Source organism: Hippoglossus hippoglossus, chromosome 16 (genome assembly GCF_009819705.1).
Source record: "Hippoglossus hippoglossus isolate fHipHip1 chromosome 16, fHipHip1.pri, whole genome shotgun sequence".
NCBI lineage: Eukaryota > Metazoa > Chordata > Actinopteri > Pleuronectiformes > Pleuronectidae > Hippoglossus > Hippoglossus hippoglossus.
In genome coordinates this window covers 10508182-10524931 of record NC_047166.1, presented here as the reverse complement: position 1 = coordinate 10524931, position 16750 = coordinate 10508182, and the positions used below count along the sequence as shown (strand labels likewise).

Sequence of the window (16750 nt, the reverse complement as noted above, 5' to 3'; positions counted from 1 at the left end):
ACTAACACCTCTAAAGCTAATTTCTCGTATTTGTTTAATTGGTACATAAAACTGAACTATCAAGGTGACATATGTGGTTCACAGTGAATCATTTCATGACTGGGCACAGTGACTTCATTGAGCCTCTGCTGATTTCCTGACACCGACAGCAGGACTCCAGGAGGTTTGCTCTCGTTCACAGCAGGCAGATCCAATTGTTACTGAAGCATAAAAGCTGTTTGCCCATTTCCAGTCTTTATGCTACGCTAAGCTAATGTCTTTTATCACCAGCTTCATATTTGAAAGACGGATTTGTCCCCCCCAAAAAAATAATCACATTTTCAAAAATGTCAAACTATTGCTTTTAAAATGTTTAATCGAAACGATGAATGTTGGTTTGAAAGTTATCTTTTCTTCCGTGTGAGTGCGTCTATTTGTCTGAAAAAAGGTACTTCTCATTTGAAGTAATGAGATTTGTGTCGCAGTTGAGGTTAACACTTGTTCATATTTCCAGAGAACCTGCTGTAAATAATATTCTTCTCCTGCTAAAACCTTTTTCACCTTTCTATTTCTCCCACTGTATATTTCTAAGCTTGTAAATATAAAAAAGAAACTGAGATGATGCAGCTTTTTCTCTTCAAGCTCTTGTTTCTGGCTAGAGGAAAATGACCACCTCTCATGCACCTCTCGTCTTTACTGTGATTGAGGCCTTGGATAAGCTTTTAGCTCCCGAAGAATTTCTCTGCAGTTATCTGTCGCGCCTTTCTGTCCTCCTTTTTGAAAACCACCACGCAGAAGAGGAGGGTGAAGATAATTCTGTCTTTTATTTCTAACATTAATGTCTGCCTGTGCGCGCTTCAAGTTAGACTCGAGTCATCAAGATACTCCGTAGAGGATGGCGGGTGGGGGGGGAGACTTTTCAGGTTGGACCACACTCTTGCTCGGCTTCAACATGTACTGACTTGAATAAAATCCAGAGTTTCAATTCAACTGGGGGGGAGGTATTTTATTTGGTCACTATTAGTCACTTGAATTGCGCTGTTTTAGTTTAATCGCGCTGTAGGGCTGTATTTTCTGCCTGTTCACCAAGAAACTTTTCATTAACCTACACAGCTGCTGCCATTTCCATTATTATTTTGTTTGCGCTTTTTGTGTTTTGTTTTTGTTTTTCTTAACTAGATAGTTCTGGTAATTTTCTAGCAGCAGCACCCACATGTGTTATCAGAAAGACATTTGAGCCAGTTAGGATTGTTTTGAAAATGGTTTCTTTAAATATTTCAGTTTTGGCCCCTCCTTCTGTTTTATTTCTTTGCTACTTTCATGCTTTCGCCCCCAAGTCCCCTTGTGCTCACGTGGCTTCACCCAAAAACACTCAAACACGAGTCAGCACGACGTCAGCAGCTTTCTTATACAGGAGCTGTTGCAGTGATGCTGCTCTCTGCCCTGCACTGATGTGGCGTATCTACACAGTGAGAGGTGCAGGCTGAGTGTTTCTGTCCAAGCCTCATATCTCCAGAGAGAGTGTGTGTGTGTGTGTGTGTGTGTGTGTGTGTGTGTGTGTGTGTGTGTGTGTGTGTGTGTGTGTGTGTGTGTGTGTGTGTGTGTGTGTGTGTGTGTGTGTGTGTGTGTGTGTGTGTGTGTGTGTGTGTGTGTGTCCCCTTTGCTCATTCACAAGTTGACCTGAAAGTACAGCTTCATCGACACACTGGGCATCTGCAGATGTTCCCATGTAAAGCTGGTAAACAGATACATTATAAAAATGTAACAACAAAGATTATATTTGTCACCACACTGTTGGCACATCCTCTGAGATCTTTTATTGAATGTCACACAAAGTCTGTTACTACTCTGTAAACTGTTATCTGTCTTCTCTGCAGTCACAATCCAACTGCTAATTATCAAGCCACATTAGTTTGGTGTGTGCACAGAAAAATAGATGAACTGTTAAACCTCTTGATGCTCACTCAGCACCTTCTGAAGAATTCTTAAATTGCTCTTGTAAATAACATCTTCACGTTTTCCCCTCAAGACAAGTTTGTTTGAAAATGACTGAAGATGTGTGTCTGTGTATATTGAGAAGTTGCTATTACTGCTGTTCTCATCAATGATGCTATATCACTGGTCTTCGAGTGTCCAATCCTTTCTGGTGTGATGCACACATTCCGCAGCAGTATTTTGACACAGTGAAAATATGCATACATCCTTTTTTTACAGAACACATGACAGTATTATATAGAAGACTTTTGTTTGTTTGTTTTCTGTTTTATTATTAGTGCTTTAACAGGGTGACTTATCCTCACACATTTAATATATCTGTAATTTTGTTTGTGTTACTGACTGTAAGCAGTCGGTGCTCTGTCTAAATTTGTCATGGGAGATATTTTGCTGTTTTTGACAACTTATTTTCTCTTGCAAAGACCTCAACTCACTTTTTTCTCTCACTACCTCAGTTTGTGTTTTCCACTAAACATTTGCACACCACAATACACACAGTTGATGGGAAGCCATATTTTCTGGGAATGTAATTCAAATTTGTTGCAACACTACTGATGTCAGTTTTAAACTGCAGCATTACTCATTATCACACAGGCTTTATTAGCTTAACTTTGCAGCCATGACCTCGGTCTCACTTTCAAAGAATAACAAGCAGTGGCTGTGTAGCTACATCTAAATGTAGTATTGAATTAATATGACACAAGGGTGAATCACCTTAATGCATTCATGCATCAAGTCAGCTACACTGGACATGTGGACATGTTTTATTGTGGCCTTCATGCCTGTGTAGTGTTGTTAATCGTACATACAAACTGGTGCTTACATACTTCTGCTGTATTTGCACCACGAGGCCAAACTACCAGCTCTTCTTTTCAGGCTGATCTGTTTTCACTTGAAAAGATGTAGCTGGCTTATATTACAATATATTGTATGTACATGTGTGTACATTCAGCTTCATTTTACTGTGGACATGGTGACACTAGTCCCAGATTTTAAATTCACAAAGGATTTATGAAAAGTTGGGCAAAACAGCAGTACAATGGTCTCGGTTTGGTGGGATGAAAATTAATTGATAGGCGTCTGAATACATGGTATCATTGAGAAAAGGGTCTCGTCTCCTTACATGCATTCCATGCACTTTACTATGAAGAGGGACCATACAATTTCTCAGTGTTGTAGCTCCCCCAAGTGGCATCTCAGTGGTAACTTCAGCTCTTAGGTCAGTGTCCATTATGTACAGTCATACTGTTACTATGGCACAACCAGACATGAGCTGTTAACGTGCTCCTGAGTTATTGCAGATCATTTGGAAGAAATATGGTTACAAACTTAATTCAGTTATTTTATTGAAAACTTAAATACTCAAGCAGATCAGATTTAGATGTTAAATTCCACATTTGATTACTTTTGCACTTTGTAAAAGTATCCAGAGGGGGGGTTTTAAAATGAGTAAATTAATTGAAGGGTGAAGATGGATGTCGTAGATGGTACATTTATAATTGCGTTCAGTTTTTTTTTTTTCCAATTATTGATCCACAATCTACCAATTCTTAGATTGTGTGCAGCTCTATCATGGAGCTCAGGGTCTCCTGTTCAGTGTGTGTGTGTGTTGTGTCTGTGGTCACACGCTAGAGGATCAGTGAACTACAGACACGGTTCATGTGGTTGTGTGTGCGCTGTTTGTGTGAAAGTACATCATATTGAATCCAGTGTAGAGCTCCTGCTCTGACTCTTCACGTGCACATCTCGGTATTCTCGCGAACAGCTGCAGATGTTTCGCTTTATCCACATGTGCAGCTCCTCTGTGGAGGCGCGCTCTGGTCTAGACCGTAAACACTCGGGACCGCGCACGCTGCTTCATGGCGGCGTCACGGGTTTCCGTCCTGACGTCACCGCTGCTTTCCGACTTCCGGTGTAATGGCCGCTTGCGGTGGATGCAATGTCGGAGATTTGGAAATGAACGTGTGTGTGTAGACTTGTGTGTTTGCGTGTGTGATGGCGGTGACACAGCTGTTACAGCTGTTTGTCTGTCGACCGGCAGCTCGTGCGACACTCCGCGTGCACAGGAGGTACAGCCAGGTGCGCGTGCTTGTTATGACAGCAGTACAGTAGCCACAGCTAATGTTAGCATCTGCACTGTGTGTGTGTGTGTATAGATGCTCTCTGTGCAGATTGTTTTGTTGTTTGTTGTTTTGTGTCGTGCCAACTAAACTACCCTGTTAAATACCATCTATTTAGACTTATTGTTATATTTACATTGTTCTTATTCATGTTGTTCAGATATAGTTTTATTTCTGTAATTCTCTGTAGCTACAGTTCAGCTGAACTCACCAGTCAAATGACAGAAGACTAAATCTATTTGGATTGTGGGATTTATTTTCCTGTTTGATTTTGTTTCATATGATTTCAAATTAAATATCTTTGGAACAGAGCTGGGCCATAGGGACACACATTATATCATGATAAAACATTTTATATCAGTTGATCATATTATCACTATAAATTTCACAGTTATTTAGGTGTAAAGACAGATTGCTTTTGTTCCTGAGTGAAGTTTGTGGTTTTAAACTCTTTATGAGTAGAGACTGACAAACACTTGATAAACAAAATATTTGTTAAACCATCTCACTGTGCTCAATGCCTAAGTATTTTAATATATATATATATATATATATACTTTTGTTATATTGCTTTTAATGAAAATTATATGGATGAATATTGATATTAATATTGTCTTATTGTCCAGTCCTAGTTTTGATCCATTGATTGAGCAGAAAAGAGGATGTGACCTTGAGCTCTGTGAAACTGAGATAGACTGTCTTTACTTTCAAACCTTATCCTGACAAAACAAATAATCCTTTAATTGAGAAAGTGGCAGATTCATCAACAAGGAAAATAACTTAGTTTTAGCTTAATATGCAGTAAACTAGTGTGTTCGACATGAGATAAATAAACCCAACCGCACCTTCAGCTTCTTTCAAATGTAAAATATTTCTATTTTGGCTGAATGCCTCCAAACTGGTCATTTGGGACATGACTGTCAGTACTACACACAATTTAATGTTAACAAGGAGTTAGTGATAAAACAAAAAGGAAAATCAAGCTGATGTGTAAAGATGTCATTCATTTATTTTTGTTTTAATATATTTTTCTTCCATTCATTTGGATGATGCCATAATACAGCCATTAAAGTGAGGAAAAGATGAAGCTAAAGCTTTTAGAACACTGTCATTATACTGTTGATACTGATGTATCAAAATAGATTTCAATAGCCAGTTAATCATGTCTGCAGTCTAATACAATAGCCAATCAGTAAATCTACCCTTCATCATGGTTCCAATTCAGTTTTGATTGAAACTGTTCTACTGAGGAGTTCACTAAAGTGTTGGAGGACTCACTCAACTTTTTTTGAATAGGTTTGCATTAATCCAACAGGTTGTTCTAACATCCACACTCCATGTATTAGTGAGAGAAATACTTGACATAAACTATTGATAAGGGACAAAGTTAATGAGGGAAAACGAGGCTTGTGTGCATAATTCACTCTGCTCGAATACTAAAATAATACAAATGCTATCATGTTATAACAATACAGCATATAAACTGAGGTTAAATTAGCAATTACATTTTGTCATAGTGAAAATTACTTTTTATTAATGATGTATATATCTATTCTGCCTCCTGTATATAAACCTGCTTTTCTGCTCCTCTCCTCGGTCTCTTTTTCTCCTGGTCTCTGTCTCCTACTTCACATTTTACTTCTGTCACCCTCTTCCTTTCCACAGCTTTTGACGCTTATCTCTCTCTTTCCAGCTGCAGGTGTCGCCAGTTTTATCGGAGCGACTGCAAGTCTTCGAGTTGCTCATTGAGAAACGAGGCATTAAGAAGAGGGTTGAAGCTTCAGAGAAACCCCTCAGCATTCGATTGGCTGACGGCCGGACGGTGAAGGGAAAGGCAGGAGTGACCACACCTCTCTTTGTTGCTCAGAGTGTCCGGTAAATACACAGCTCGTGCAGAAAAGTTTAATTTTGTACTATTTATTAAAGCTTTAGTGTTGTAACAGTGTTGTTGCATGTGATTACTGCAGGGTGAAGGGGGCACTGGTGAGTAAGGTGAATGGGGAGCTGTGGGAGCTTGGACATCCCCTAGAGGCAGACTGCGAACTACAACTTCTGGGGTTTGATACAGTAGAGGGAAAACAGGTAATCCCACCTTTAAGCTTAAGGTGGAACTTATCCTACAGTATTTCTCCACTTTTTTTTTTCCTAATCATTTTTATTGACCTCAGTGGGAAGTGTCCAGGTAAAAACGCATGAGGTGCACTTAAAATATAGGAGCCGTAAAAGACAATCATGCCACTGAATATTGTTCATTATATTCTAATTAATTTAATTATGAAAGGGAGTAGTTAAGAAATGTACACAGTTTGCACCCGGGATGCCGCTCACATAGTTGCCATTTACAGCAATTCGACTCTGCACCACCCTCTCTTTGTCAGGCAGCATGGAGGACAGCAGCGTGTGTCCTTGGCGGCGTGTTGGGGGGGGTCTTTGATGCTGAGGTTTGCAGAGAAGGAGCATCAGAGCATGGGTTTTACTGTGACCATCTGAAAGATAACAGGTGAGCTATTCATGTCACTATTCCTGATATTTTCTGTATTGAAAACATGTCCAGTGATGTTTTGCTTTTTGCGACATGCGTCCCAATATCATCAGGCACTGCGTAGACTATTAACATTAGTAGAATACTATAAGAATAACTGACCGATACAAAAGTAATGGTTGTTTTTTTCAATAACATTTAGTTAATTTTCCTTGAAGAGGTTGATTAACAAGTGATGGTCTGTTGTTTTCTTATTGCTGTGCTGCTATGACTCATTTTGCCCTGCAGGGATTAGTTAATCTCACACATGCATACACAACCCCTTTCCTCCCCCATAATCACGTTGTCACTCCTTAGTTGTGTCGTCCTTCCGCAGATTTTTCTGTTTGTGATGTTTTACCTAAATCTGTTTTCACCTCCAGTGCCTTGTCTCTAAGTGATGTGGAGGACAGATGTAAGGAAGCTGCAGCTCTCAAACTCCCTCTGTCCAGACTGGAGCTGAATGTAGAAGAGGTGCGAGAGCTCTTCCAGGTCAGTGATACAGAAGTACCAATACACACGTTTCACATCAGACAGTTTGACTCCTGTCCAATCAGTTCTGTCAGTTTCATCAACCTGGTTTAGGCCTTTTGTGTTTTTTTTGCTTGCTTCAATGCCTTGTCAAATATTTGCCTTGAATTTGAGTTATTCTAAAAATGTAAATTGTTATTAGTTTACATTATATTAGTTGATATTGAATAGTTGATTAGGAATGTGGCTCCTTCTGGCGTATATATGGCATGAGGTATATGTTGTTAATGTTTATCATGGGCTGGTGCAACAGCCTTTATAAAGACTAAGAGAAAAACAATCTATTACAGATGTAAAAAAACAACTAGAGGTCAGTGGGTAAGATCTAGTGACATCTAGTGGTGAAGTGGCATTTTGCAGCTGAACACCCCTCACCCTCCCCACCTCCTCTCCCCCCTCCAAACATGAAAGAGAACCTTTGGCAGCCTTCAGTTGTCATAAAAACTCAAAAGGGGTTTAGTTTGTCCAGTTTAGGCTACTGTAAAAAAAACATGAAAGGGCCTCCGTAGAGAGGATCCGCCCCCGATGTGGATATAAAGTATTTAAATATACAGGTCCATTCTAGGGTAAAGAAAACAACAGTTCGTGAAAATTAGACACTGGTGAAAATATCACTTGGATTATTTTGACATAGCATTTTTCCCAGTAGATCCCTTTCACATAAATTTTACACAGTGGACCTGTAATCTTTGCATGTTGCTTTCCGCTATACATGTAGCAGCTTGTGTTTTTCTATGTTGCCCATGATAATGTGAGTAGTAGTGATTATAAAGACATAATTACTGAGGACAGGGCTCCTGCAGTTCTGCTCTCTGTATAAAAATGTAGTAATAAAGGAATTTGTGTGTTTTTTGTTGTTGTTATAGAGCAGTAATTTGAGACTGCAGCTTGTTGAGGAGCAGATGAATGGTCCCACCGTCGCAGTATACAGGCATGTAATATACACAATCACACATACTTTCTTGTACTTCTGTCTTAGTGAGGACACTCGTCGGCAGATTACATTTCTCTTACCCTAGCTGGAATCATCGTAACGCTAAACCTTACCTAAACCTAAGTCTAACCTTAACCCTAAAAGTCTTAACCCTTAAACAGCCCTTTTGAAAAAGTGAGGACAGATCAAATTGTCACCACTCCTTAAGGTCTATGCTCAAAATTGTCATCACGAGATATCTGTACCTGATGTTGACTCACTTGTCCATGTTTTCAAAACATGAATGAAATGTTTAAACCTGTTTCTTCTTTCTCTGTGTGACAGATGTGGAGACAGCATAGGGGTCTGCACCGGACCCCTCCTCCCACATACCGGCTTCCTCAAGGCCTTCAAGATGCTCCAGGTGTGTGTGTGTGTAATTGCCGGTCCTCCACTTGCCCCTTTGTGGTTTTATGTGTGTTCTCACCTCTTTTTTCCTTGAATATTTACTGCACAACTTCTTCCATATTTGCCTCATGCATCAGCTGTTTTATCACATTTCAGCTTATGGTTTGGTGGCCAGAGCCTATTTTTTTATTGAAACAATATCCACAGAACCAACGATGCAGGGTTAACCTCATTTAGTCTATAAAAACCTGTTGTATTTGGGCCCATTTGGCGCCGACCATCCTGTGGGACCCACGCTGGCTAAATGGAATTTTCCTTGTCTTTATTGATCCAGACAGAGAGAGAGAGAAAGAGGTGTTTCCATACTGGGCTTTGACTGGGTAGACTGGAATTTCATGGCAGTCAGGCTGGAAATACAGTATCAGCAGCAGGATGTTGTGTTTGTCAGAGCCCAGTTTCCTGTTCTATGCTCCTACAAACACACTGCCATCCATCAGAAGTGCTTTCACAGTCACTCTCTATCAACCTCTTTGTTCACTCAGTATTCTCTCTCTCTCTCTCTCTGTAACATGGCAGCTGTCGCCCGTCACCCTGGCCAATCAGACGGAGTCTTCAGGTTTGATGCGTCTGTTTGGTGTTGCCTTTCCGGGAGAGAAGGACAAAGCTGAGTGGGAGAAGGAGCAGGAGGAGGCGAGGAGGAGGGACCACAGGCGCATCGGAACGGTTAAACAAAGTCTTAATATGGAGAATTGAATAAATCAAGATGAAGAGAGAGAAGTGAAAATCTTATGTTGAAAGGTTTTCTGGTCATAAATATCTTGTGTGCATGTTTCTGCTCAGGACCAGGAGCTGTTCTTCTTCAATGACGTCAGTCCAGGCAGTTGCTTCTTCCTGCCGAAAGGAGCCCACATCTACAACAGACTCACTGACTTCATTAAGGTGAACACACAGGAGTCACTGTTCACTCACTAGTGTCATTAATGAGAAATATGACAACCTTTTTTTCCTTGACTAAAAAGAAACGATGATGAGACATCAATGAACATTAACTGTGACTATATCAACATAGACTGACAGCAGTGTTAGACTGGACCTAGATATGCACTCAACTGTTATGGCTGTTGGAGATAATATCACATACAGTAAGGATTTCTGAGAGAAAAAGTGAGTGTGTAGTTGTTGGGAGAGAAGCAGTAGAGCTACAAAATCCTTGGGAAGAAACCCACAAACCTCAGGAGGCACCTTAAGGTGCATTGAGGAATCCTCATGTTCAGATGATAAATACCATTATTTTTAAAGCCGTATTAAGCTAATTACAAAGGGCAGTGTTGCAACATTTAGTTGCACTGACAATCATATACAGTATAAACCTCGATTTAACCACCATATATTGTGTCAGTGTTAATAGATCAACATGTGTCATGTAACCTGCATCTGAGTTGCTGCTCCAAAAATACCTTAACATGGATCTGTCTTCGCTTTTGAGTAAACTGATGCACACAGTATTCTATAACATAAAGTTACAGTAGATCTATGGTAGAACTACTGTGGTGTTACAGGCTGTATTTCAGAGACAAATCCCTCCTGTTCAACTTTTCCCCTGCAGCCTCCGATTAAATCATAAAACCACTTTTAATTAACTGACACCTGATCGCCCTGTTAAGCACCAATAACCAAAACGTCCTTCAATGGGTTTATAGTGTAATAACATCCATTTGAACAGAATCAGTTTCACACACACACACACACACACACACGCACACACACGCATGCATTAACATGTGCTGTGTTGATTGTGTCCTGAGGATAAACATGTTCATATAAGTCGTCAGGATATTGCTCTCGTTAGTCTGCGATTATTACTCGTGTGACCGTCTGACTCTGTCCTGCACTCATCGTCGCTCATTGTCCTTCCTGACATCTCACAGAGTGAATACCAAAGGCGAGGCTTTACCGAGGTCATGACCCCCACTCTGTACAGCACTGCATTATGGGAACGCTCAGGCCACTGGGAGCACTACAGCGAGAACATGTTTACTGTGACGTCAGAGGGCTCTCAGACCTATGCTCTCAAACCCATGAACTGCCCTGCACACTGGTGAACACACACACACCCACACACATTCCTGTACTGAAGTGTTATTACAGAGACTTCGCAGTGGCTGACTCTCCTTTGTTATTTTTAGTCTTATGTTTGAGCAGCGAGTTCGCTCATGGAGGGAGCTTCCTCTGCGATGGGCTGATTTCGGGGCGCTGCATCGTAATGAACTCTCCGGCGCACTGGGAGGTCTCACTCGTGTTCGCCGGTTCTGCCAGGATGATGCTCACATCTTCTGCACACCTGAGCAGGTACACAGAAACACACATGCAAGCATGGGTTTGTGTCAGATTCACCATCTCTCGACGACCGCATACTCGCTGAGGTGCAGTAACTAGGATAGAAGCGGTAAATGGGACACATGTGGAACCATATCACAGTGATTAGATGGGCTGTACAAATAACTCCAGACATTCCTGGAGGCCTTAGCCCAGATGAATGAAGCTCTTTGTGCTGTTTAAACATTACACCTCCATATGTACATCTCTGCAGTCTGTGTAATCCTGATCCCCTACAGAGAGACCTGGAACGTTCCCATGATACTGATTGTGCGGCTCTAGCTCCTTGGTTGGCATCCTGTTCTTCACAGATAACACTCACATGATAATCACTACTATGGATACTAATCCAATGGAACATTTAGAGCATTACAGTAAATATAGTTAGTATAAACCAGTGTAGCGCCTGTTTTAAACCTGCCTGTTTGGAATGGGCTGTTTTCTTGACCTGTGGTAATGCTGGTTGCAGCTTTCTTTCTGAAGAAAAGACCGACAGTGAGTCCGTGTAACCCTGAAGCTGCGCCCCAGCTGCTGCGCAAAGAGCTCTTCACCTGTTTATTCAAAGTTCAGTAATGTTTGAGTCAGTGCACAGAAACCAGAGCTAGATAATCAGTTGTTGTTGCTGCAGAGTGCTGGAAGACTGTTTATTCAAATATTATTAATATTGAACAAATTACATGTCCAAATTGCACTAAATTCGACACAGCATTTTCTTGGTCCTTTAAAACTATACATGCAGAGTGTGAAGCCGATGAGATGAACGGTTCTCGAGATATGGGATCCACAGACAGAGATTTCTGTAAATGGTGGAAAGATGAGCACAATCCACAATCCTCAACTCCTGTGCCTGAGCTCCTTATTTTGTATCATTAATTCCTCCTTGTTGTTTGTGCTTTTGTTATATTCTTTCCTCCCAGCTTGAAGAAGAGATTGTGGCCTGTTTGGACTTTGTGAGGAATGTATATCAAGTGTTTGGGTTTTCTTTCCACTGCCTCCTGTCCACTCGTCCCACACCATGCCTCGGGGAGCCTGAACAGTGGGACAGTGCTGAGCAGGTAAATGCAAAACATTCTCACACACTCGCCAAAAACAGACTTAGTCCTAGAGAGGAGCCAAGTTAAAGATCTTATTTAAACAAAACAACATGGTTTAATAAGATCTACTTAACCAATCAGTGAAGCCAGTGGTACTTTGCAGTAGAGCGCTGCTCCGTGTCAGGCTGCTGGGTAGATGTATATCTTTAAGTCCCCACAGATGCCTTTTAAATTGGCACAGAGGCAATTAAAGCTGATTCAATTGAGTGTAATTGGACATTATGGTCATACAACACACACACACACACACACACACACACACACACACACACACACACAACCAAGCAGGACCTAAATGACAATCACTAATGTACTTAACATTTTCTATTGGGCCGACTCACTTGCTACGCTCCATGTTCTGCATGTGCTTGTGTGAGCAGCAGTTAGAGAGGAGTCTGCAGCACTTTGGTGAACGTTGGGAGTTGAATCCAGGAGACGGAGCCTTCTACGGACCAAAGGTCAGTGGAAAGTGAATCATGCACGAAAGGATACTGATTTACACACCAAAGTAAATGTAGTTTATCAAAAAATTTGCAGCCAAAATACCTTTTGGTCAACATCTCATTTTATTCACTTAATGCTAAAAGTTCAAAATCTGTTAACTACACTTTACTGTTCTGCTAAGAATTAAATGAGACGATTGACACCTCTCCCACTCTTGTCTGTTAAGTACTGTTTGGTGGTCAACTGTTATATTAGCATTCGTAAAAAGTGTAAAAACGACACATTGTTGTTTTTATTTTCTACTTTATTATAGTGTGTAGACACCTTCAAATTCAAAATTAGTCAGACAAGAAGTCAATATGCTCCAGGGCTATGGACGTAAATCAAGTCAGGGTGGGGACGCACAAGAACATGCTCGGTAAAAATAAACAAATCTTCCTCTAAGTCATGTTGATAGGATTTCATAGCCAAAATTTGCTATTAGCAGCTTGTCTTGGCAACGCATTTGTTTTCATGTCTGTACAGAATACACGTGGTTTGTCACCAGCAGCGTCTCAGAGAACTAGATCTTGCCTGAAAAAGAGAAACAAAGCCTGAAACTAAAACACTGTTTCTTCATAGATTGACATTCAGATCAGAGATGCCATTGGCCGACAACACCAGTGTGCCACGATCCAGTTGGACTTCCAGCTGCCAATCAGATTTGATCTTCAGTACGTCGGGTGAGTCAAATTTCAGCATTTGGCGCTGAGTCTTTTAAACATTCCTACATCGGCAGAGTTTTAAAACCTTGCTCTCGCACAATGTGCTGGTCTGTGTGATAAAACCTCATGTTTGTCACTCAAGTTGTACGAGTCTAACGTCTTAGGGGCCTAATTTCATTATGAAAGGTTTGTCTTTTATTGAATTTGTTGATCATACGATCATACTCCATGTTTCTGCCTTCAACGCCGTTTAGCCTCGTATTTGTTTGCCCTACTTCCTTCATTAGTCTGCTGTATGTAAAAGTGTATTTTATCACACAGTTTAGCAGAGATCAATAAGGATACAAATATCTGTAATTGCAATGACAATATGTGTCATTGCAATTACAAATATGTGTCATGACACAGCACATTTTGTGAGGAAACAACTTTATGCTGAACACGACCACCTCTTTTTAGTTAATCCAGCAAACACATTAGAGTTAAATGTACCTCACATCGATGCAGAAATTATAATATTCCATCTGACTTATTGATTTGCTAAGTCGTACATAGTGACCTAATAATCTCAGAGATACTAAAAGAAAACAACCACAGTATAATGGTCGTCAAACCATCTCAGCTGACGCTGGGCGAGAGGCAGATTACACCCTGGACCAGGTCGCTATTGTATCGCAGGGCCAACAAAGAGAGACAAACAACCATTCACCCAACATGCATACATTTTTATTTACATACAGACAGAAATTCCTGGCATTCTCATAGGATATCACCCAACATTCACTGGCTCGATCAACCTTCTCTCTTTCAGGCGAGACGGACAGTTGCACAGGCCCGTGATGATCCACAGAGCGGTGCTGGGATCCCTGGAGAGGATGATCGCTATACTGGCTGAAAACTTTGGAGGGAAATGGTGCGAAATGACAACAATCACATTAAGTCAGATGCATTTTGTTTTTGCTCTTATGACGCTCGCTGACTCATCACCTCTGTCTTACCCTCGTCTAGGCCACTGTGGCTGTCTCCGGCGCAGGTCACAGTTATTCCTGTAGGGGGCAACAATGCGTCATACGCCAAGCAGGTCAGTGTATGATGAAGATTTCATGAGCTGAGGAAGAACACGTTCTTGCTGTCATCATTCATTTGTCCTTTAAAATGTGATAAGCACGTTACAGAGATAAAACCTTTATAGAAGCGTCTCTCCCTCGCCTGTTAAGGTGGTCCGGCAGTTTCGTGAGGCTGGCTTCATGGCTGATTTCAGTGACGATGAGGGAGCCACCTTAAATAAGAAGATACGCTCGGCTCAGCTGGCTCAGTACAACTACATATTTGGTAAAGATGAAAGCTGAGGCTACACACTGAAGCCTGCCACTGTTGTTCTTTAATTTACTACACAAACTCCAACTGCTCATTCATTACTTTTAAAGTTATCATACTTAATTATGACTACAGGCATTTTACTGTGTTTTTCTACCCAGTGGTGGGTGATAAGGAGAGTGAGAGCGGAACAGTGAGTGTGAGGAGCAGACGGGGTAAACAGCTTGGGAGGAGGCCATCAGAGGAGGTGCTGAAGTCCCTCACACAGCTACGAGACACAAGGAGCAACGTAGACGAGTTTTGAGGAAAACGTTCAGGAAATAATGAGCCACTGATGTTATTAATGTTTGTTTTACTTGTTAAAGCTGTTGCACTCAAGGTTTGTCTGAAGATCCGTCTGAAATTTATAATAAAGTCATATAACTAATCTTACGTGCACGTTCGCTCATTGTTGATTTGCCCTCTAATGGCATTCGCTGATAATTCTGGGTTCTAAAAAAGGACAGAGAAGAGATTATAGACTATTAAAAGATCATTATCAGTCTAATGCAAACATTACTCAGCCTCAGATGTTCACTTAAGGCCATTAAATATGCAAACGTCCCTCTTACGTAAGCGTGTGTCATGATATCAGAATAGAAGAGCTTGCATACCTTTAAAAGACTGGAAGAGAGGGAGGATACGGAGGGGGATTTGACTAAAATAGGAGCGGGAGCAGCCATGTCAGGGCTGTGTGTTTTCATGTGTGTTTAGTGGAAACAGGCAAGTCAAGGTAAAGGTCAAAGGGATTGGACATTTTTTCCTCTTTAATTGAGCGGGGGCAGCAGGATGGAAAAGACATCAGTCACAACAGTGACACAGAGGCAGAGGGAGTCGCGGCTGTGAAAGAATAAACCGAACAAAAGGAAACCGCCTCAACAAGGCTGATTGTGAAACAGGTGGAGAGGAGTGTGTGTTTAGTTCCAGAGAGGACAAGGTGAGGCAGGTTCATGATGGAGCATCCGCTGAACTCAGGTCACCTCTGATTGACAGATGTCAATCAAGCCCAGATTTGAAAGCAAACTGCAACACCTCAGCCCAACGGTCGCCTTTAATTCAACCAAGCTGCACCAACATGCACACACTCAAAGATCAGCTCCCTCATTGTGCCTGATTTTTATCAAGATTCAAGAATTAGTCCCTGGGGAAACAGGGAAAATGTTGAAAAGAAAGTAAAAGAAATCCTGGATTCACACAAAGATGTAATGGGTTCTTCCCTGAACCACATCACATCCTCCAACCAAGTTTCTGAGAAATCTCTGCGGTCGTTTCTGTGAAATCCTGTTTACACTCAAAGGGACAATGGGTGAAAACATACCCTCCTTGGCGACTTTGGTAAAAAGTCCCAAACATTTATAGGCGTCAGCTTTTCAGATGTGGCAAGATGATACTTTTCTCGATCCTCTAAATTCAATATCTTTTAAAGATAGAAAAAAGAAATTGTCACTTTGTGCTGTGGAATATCAAAAAGCATCTTTCACTATTTTGGGACATTTTACAGGCAAAACTGTTGAGAGGTAACCTGAGAAAATAATACTTCAAATAATGGGTGGTTCCAGCCTGATTCAATTGTGAAAGCCCTAAACATATTTTTCATCTAACTGGGCCTCACCCACTTGAAACCAGAGGGGAAAAACACAGGGAGTTAGGAAATACAGAAAGGTCTCATGTAAAGGAAACGGATCTGCTGTGACTCTATCAGAAAATGAGGATGTCAAGCCTCATAACTCACAATGAGAGCTTGACAGAGAGGATACGTTTGAACTTTGGACTTTGTCTTTGTTGCTCTAATAAACAGTCTATCAATCTGTTCCTCTCTGAATTAAAGCTCTTCATTGTTTCTCTGTGTTCTGTGGTAAAAAAGCTTGTTTCACTGGCCCCACAGCAGCTCAGATTTTCTGGTAAACCCCTTTAGCTAAAAATAATTTACTATGAACTCTGTGTGACTCCACCAGTCAGATGAAGGATTGCTTTGTGCGTGTGCGTGTGCATGTGCGTGTGCGTGCGCGTGTGTGCGCAGCAGGGGAGAGATAGGCGGGCAGAGGGTGGGTGAAGGCCGCCTGATGTTGTGTTATTAATGACGTGAAGATTTCAGGAGTGTTTGCTGGAGCTAATGGTCGATGTCATCACTATGTTACTACTGTGCAGTGCAGCCCGGAGGAACCATTTATCTCCAAAGTTTACAGAAGTGCACGAGTTTATAAAAGGGGAACTATAAACACCACACTGAATGTTGTGTAATTGTTTTCTTTATCAATTCATAGCCTTTTTTATTTTCATTCATACAATTATTTTCATTTGTCAGAAAA

At 41.1% G+C, this 16750-nt stretch overlaps 1 protein-coding gene and 2 long non-coding RNA genes across 8 annotated transcripts; 2 read left to right on the top strand and 1 right to left on the bottom strand.

Annotated features, from left to right (window-relative positions):
• The first annotated feature begins 200 nt into the window (after positions 1 to 200).
• Positions 201 to 15358, top strand: LOC117776709. Its single transcript, XR_004616482.1, has 3 exons — positions 201 to 1508; positions 3609 to 3613; positions 15347 to 15358. It is a non-coding gene; the product is annotated as an uncharacterized LOC117776709 (long non-coding RNA).
• On the bottom strand, positions 2246 to 3059 carry LOC117776710. The gene is made up of 2 exons (XR_004616483.1): positions 2911 to 3059; positions 2246 to 2640 (listed from the first exon to the last, which is right to left on the bottom strand). It is a non-coding gene; the product is annotated as an uncharacterized LOC117776710 (long non-coding RNA).
• tars2 (threonyl-tRNA synthetase 2, mitochondrial) lies at positions 3440 to 14834 on the top strand. Of its 6 annotated transcripts, none has more exons than XM_034610893.1 (18): positions 3440 to 4043; positions 5788 to 5969; positions 6062 to 6176; positions 6473 to 6594; positions 6993 to 7107; positions 8013 to 8077; positions 8405 to 8483; positions 9044 to 9190; positions 9308 to 9406; positions 10396 to 10565; positions 10654 to 10816; positions 11761 to 11898; positions 12318 to 12395; positions 13003 to 13103; positions 13897 to 13998; positions 14094 to 14166; positions 14303 to 14417; positions 14564 to 14834. In XM_034610893.1, the coding sequence occupies exons 1-18, from the start codon at positions 3834 to 3836 to the stop codon at positions 14704 to 14706; spliced, it is 2217 nt and encodes a 738-aa protein (XP_034466784.1). In that variant the 5' UTR covers positions 3440 to 3833; the 3' UTR covers positions 14707 to 14834. The 6 variants fall into 6 exon arrangements, with proteins under 6 accessions (XP_034466784.1, XP_034466785.1, XP_034466790.1 ...); XM_034610894.1 differs by having other exon boundaries at positions 3442 to 4043; positions 6999 to 7107; XM_034610899.1 differs by having other exon boundaries at positions 3869 to 4053; positions 5794 to 5969; positions 6999 to 7107.
• Positions 15359 to 16750: the final 1392 nt, after the last annotated feature.